General features: G+C 36.1%; 1 protein-coding gene across 1 annotated transcript; it reads left to right on the forward strand.

Annotated features, from left to right (window-relative positions):
* Positions 1-274: 274 nt before the first annotated feature.
* LOC133031147 (protein SIEVE ELEMENT OCCLUSION B-like) lies at positions 275-3,953 on the forward strand. The gene is made up of 7 exons (XM_061104557.1): positions 275-815; positions 895-987; positions 1,085-1,530; positions 1,659-1,756; positions 1,860-1,993; positions 2,108-2,566; positions 3,076-3,953. The coding sequence occupies exons 1-7, from the start codon at positions 582-584 to the stop codon at positions 3,670-3,672; spliced, it is 2,061 nt and encodes a 686-aa protein (XP_060960540.1). The 5' UTR covers positions 275-581; the 3' UTR covers positions 3,673-3,953.
* Positions 3,954-4,385: the final 432 nt, after the last annotated feature.

Consider the following 4,385-nt stretch of genomic DNA (forward strand, 5'->3'; position numbering starts at 1 on the left):
TTTTTTTGCTTTGTCGTAAAATTTTATGATTAAATTACAAATGTGAAAATGGATACTCCATAGAAAACTTTTATTCTGTGGAAATTTGTCACAACCAAAGGATGATATATGTACAAAAGTGGTAGTTGGGTTAAAGCCAGCTAACAACTCTAATATGCATGAAGCGCATTCTCATTTATTGATTTGCTATATTTCTAATTGTATTAAAGTTAGTAGGAAACTTTTGGTTTGATATATTTTCATATAAATATATATATTTTTTATTTTCCTTTTTGTCCAGAATGTTCTTACAGTTACCATCTCTCTTTTATTTTCTACGTTATGTTTCACGTGGTTTATTGTGGAGGTAAATAAGATAAAATCTTGGTGTGTGAACTGTGGTGGAGTAGATAGACGAGGTAGGTCCAAACTAATCAACCAAGGCCCAAAGTAATAGCTATAAATAGAGCAAGGATTCTCGAGCTCAAACCACACTGCGAATAAACAAAATCAGTATAAGCTACCCAGTGACGAGTCTGTCTGTCTCTCTCTCTCTCTCTTTCTCCCTCTCAGTCTCCAAAGCTTTATTATACTTCATCACCATGTTGAACGGAGTCCAAGGTGTCGTTTCGAAAGTGGAGAGGGTCGTTTCTAATGTGCACCACCACATTGAGGGCGAGGTCTCGGGCATCTTCACCATGTCTGACAAGAAAATCATTGACCTTGTCTATGACACTCATGTCCATGCTGATGATTCCTTCGATGAAGACTCCCTTTTCGTCATCGTCGAAAACGTTCTTAAACGCTCCAACCAAATTATTGACAAAATTGTCCAGGTATATATATATATATAGCTCACTCGGAACTATCTATATGACTGGACTAGAAATGTAACAGTTTAATGACTTATATCAGGGAGTTCACGTTCATGTGGAAAATATTGAGGAGAAGTTCAGCAAAGCTAACCTCAATGTTCCCTTGTGCACTCTCAAGGCCATCAACAACGAGGTAAAATATCAATATATCGAATAATCTGAATCCTCTTTAAGGGGTCTATTCTTTGAGCAATATTATAATTTGTCTAAAACTTTTTGTTACTATACAGTTATGCTGCAAGGCTCCAAACGAGGAAACAGCTCACAAAACAGTAGTGGAGATTCTCAAGAAGCTGTCCAACTATTCATGGGAAGCAAAGGCGGTTTTGGTTCTTGCAGCCTTTGCCTTTGAGTTTGGTGACTTCTGGCTCATAGCTCATCTTTACAATTCCGACCCATTGGCCAAACAATTGGGTGTTCTCAAAAGAGTGCCTACTCTCATCAAGACTCCTGAGCTAGTGAAACGCCGCCAAGCAATTCTTGAGCTCAGCAGCCTCATCAATGTCACCATGAGAGTCATCGCTATCTTTGATGAGTTTGAGAAGCTCTCTGCTTATGACATCAAAGACATTCCCGGATTGTCCGTTGCCTTGGACCATATGCCAGTCGATGTCTATTGGTCAATTCTAAGTATTGCAGCTTGTTCTACCAAGCTCAATATTCTCATAAGTGATCAGTAAGTAGTTCTTGTTCTTATATAATATATATATATATATATATATATATATATATATAATCTCACGTTTTAATTGTTTTTAACAGAAAATTAAGTGAGTAATTTATTTTATATATATATACTTGTAGGCCAGACAGAGCTTTTGATTTGGCTCCCTACACTCAAAAAATCAGCTTCGTCCTCAACCAGCTCACTATGCAGTTGAACGTATGCAGAAGGCAATTGAGTACGTAATTAAGTTCTTAATAATTATAATAATCATTTTCTAGCAAATTTTATATAATCTGTGTAGTGAATATCTTTAACACTATGCATTTGTATACATACAGCTGAGGCCGAGACTTACAGGAGGCTTCGTAAGCTCTTCCGTACTCCAACTGAAATCATGGAGATTTTCAAGGCCTTGATTTTTTACAGTAAGGATAGTGTAAGGCCACTTATTGATGGTTCCACAAACAGACAGGTAATTGGATATTCTTTCTTTCTTTCTTTCTTATAATCTTTTCTATTAATAAATGATAATAATTAAAGGGTCACAGTATATAATACCTCATTGGATAATGTATATGTTATTTAGGTGAACATTGATGTTCTGAGAAGGAAGAATGTGTATATGTTCATTACTGGGCTAGACATAACAGATGAAGATATTTCTATTCTGAAACCGGTGTATGACCTGACAAAGAAAGAAAGAGTAAGCTACACAATCGTGTGGATTCCAATTGTGGAGCAGTGGACCGATGAGCTGAAGAAGAAGTATGAGAGTTTGAGGATGAAGATGCCATGGTACAGTTTGCATCTATTTAGTCCAATTGCAGGGCTTAGATTTATCAAGGAACAATGGGAATACAAGGGCAAGCCTATGCTGGTAGTGACTACTCCTCAAGGGAAGGTTGAGAACCTCAACGCCCTTCATCTTATTCGTGTTTGGGGTATCAAGGCCTTTCCTTTTGATAAAAAAGCTGAAGAAGCCGTCATCGCAGAAAGGAATATCCTTGGTGTCGTCTCCAACATTCATCCAAGTTTAGGGCAATCGGTAAACTTTTTCATTCTTTTTTTATTCTTTCCTGTCACTATGTCGACCCTAGGCGCCCAACACCATAGTGGCTCGTTGAATGGTTAAGTGTTTCCTAATTCCTATATTATTTATTAAATAAAAAAAATATGGAACTTCTTTATAAAAAAAAATGTGACACTTATATTTAAAACAACAATAGTTATCTGACACTTAAAGTACCTTTAGAATTTTTATTCTTATAAATTTCGAATTTACATCACCTATAAAAAATTAGTTTCCCAAATGTATTAAACCAATTTAAATATATCAACTCAAGTAACTAATTTTCTTAAATACTATTAACCATATTAGACCCTTTTTTTAAATATAGTATGATATATACTCTTTTTTAAGAGAAGATCTTAATTCATAAATTTCACTTGAAAGAAAAGTCTTGTCACATGTTAAAGATTATTAGTTATAGATATATTATATGATATATATTTTCATGTTTAATTAACATTGGTGGAATATATAACTGTGAACAGGTGAAAGATAAGGAGAAGTACACCTTCATTTACGGAGGAAAAGACAACGATTTCATCCAAACATTCACCAAAAAAGTCACTGCTCTTCAGAACGATCCCTTCATCAAGAGTGCCAACATTAGCATCGAACTGTTTTGCGTGGGAAAGACAGCCAAAGGAGGAGAAGACCATGGCATTCTAACCAAGTTCTGGGAGGGAATAGAGAGCTTGTTCTTCACCAAGAATCACAAAGACACTGACCCGGTCACTAAAGAGATTCAAAAGCTTCTTTCTTACAAGAACGAGACTGCCTGGGCAATTCTGGCCAAAGGTTCTGCAGTAGTGACATCCGGCCATGGCTCTACCGTCCTGAAAGTGGTTGAGGACATTGATCAGTTGAAGGAAGTGATTAAGGTGAAGGGATCGTTTGAAGTTGCTTTCACAGAGGTTCACAGAACGGTCACTCAAACTGTTCGCCACTGTATCCGTCTTGATGTTCCTACCGTTGCTGGGAAGGTTCCTGATAGCATGAATTGCCCAGATTGTCGCCGTGCCATGGAGACTTACCTCAGTTACAAGTGTTGCCACATCGATGGTCCCCTCAATGCTCATCACTAATAATCGAAATGTGTGGCTGTCTCTCTTTCTATAGTGCTATAATCTATCAAACCACTACTACTGTCACGTTTCCCCGTACACGGATGAGTAATCAATAGCTGTCTGCTATCTATCTATATATATATAGTTACTAACTAAAATAAGATTGGCTCTTGTAGATGCCAACACATCATACCTCTGTTCTGTTCTGTTCTGTGTGTTTCTTTGCTGAAATTATTATGTAAGAACTAAGAGCTTTTGTTTACATGCATGTATGTAACAAAGACAGCTTTTTCATATTATATGTCTACTTTTTCTGTTCTACTGTGTCTTTAATTAAATCAAAACTCGTGTTGGAATCAAATTATCTTATTATGATTAATTTTACTAGTTATTCATTAGTTCTTATTAATTAATTAAATGTATGGGTAAAAAGTTATGAGTAATTCGCTGCAAAATCCCTCAACTATCAATTTACTTGCGAGTAATTTGGGGCAAAATCCTTCCAACTATCAATTTACTTGCCAAAAACCATCCAACCTCATATTTTGGTGAGAAAACCCTCCAAAGTACTATTCCGTTTATATTTTTAAGGTGTTGTCTGTCCAGCCTCGTTAAGTCTTAATTTTGCCCACATGGCAATGACAGGTCACTACAAAATAATCCTATGTGGTCATATTTTACAAAATAAAAATGAAAACTTTAAGAGTAATTTGCAGCAAAACCCCCCAAAC

The sequence above is a fragment of the Cannabis sativa genome, chromosome 9, assembly GCF_029168945.1.
Source record: "Cannabis sativa cultivar Pink pepper isolate KNU-18-1 chromosome 9, ASM2916894v1, whole genome shotgun sequence".
In the NCBI taxonomy this organism is placed as follows: Eukaryota; Viridiplantae; Streptophyta; class Magnoliopsida; order Rosales; family Cannabaceae; genus Cannabis; species Cannabis sativa.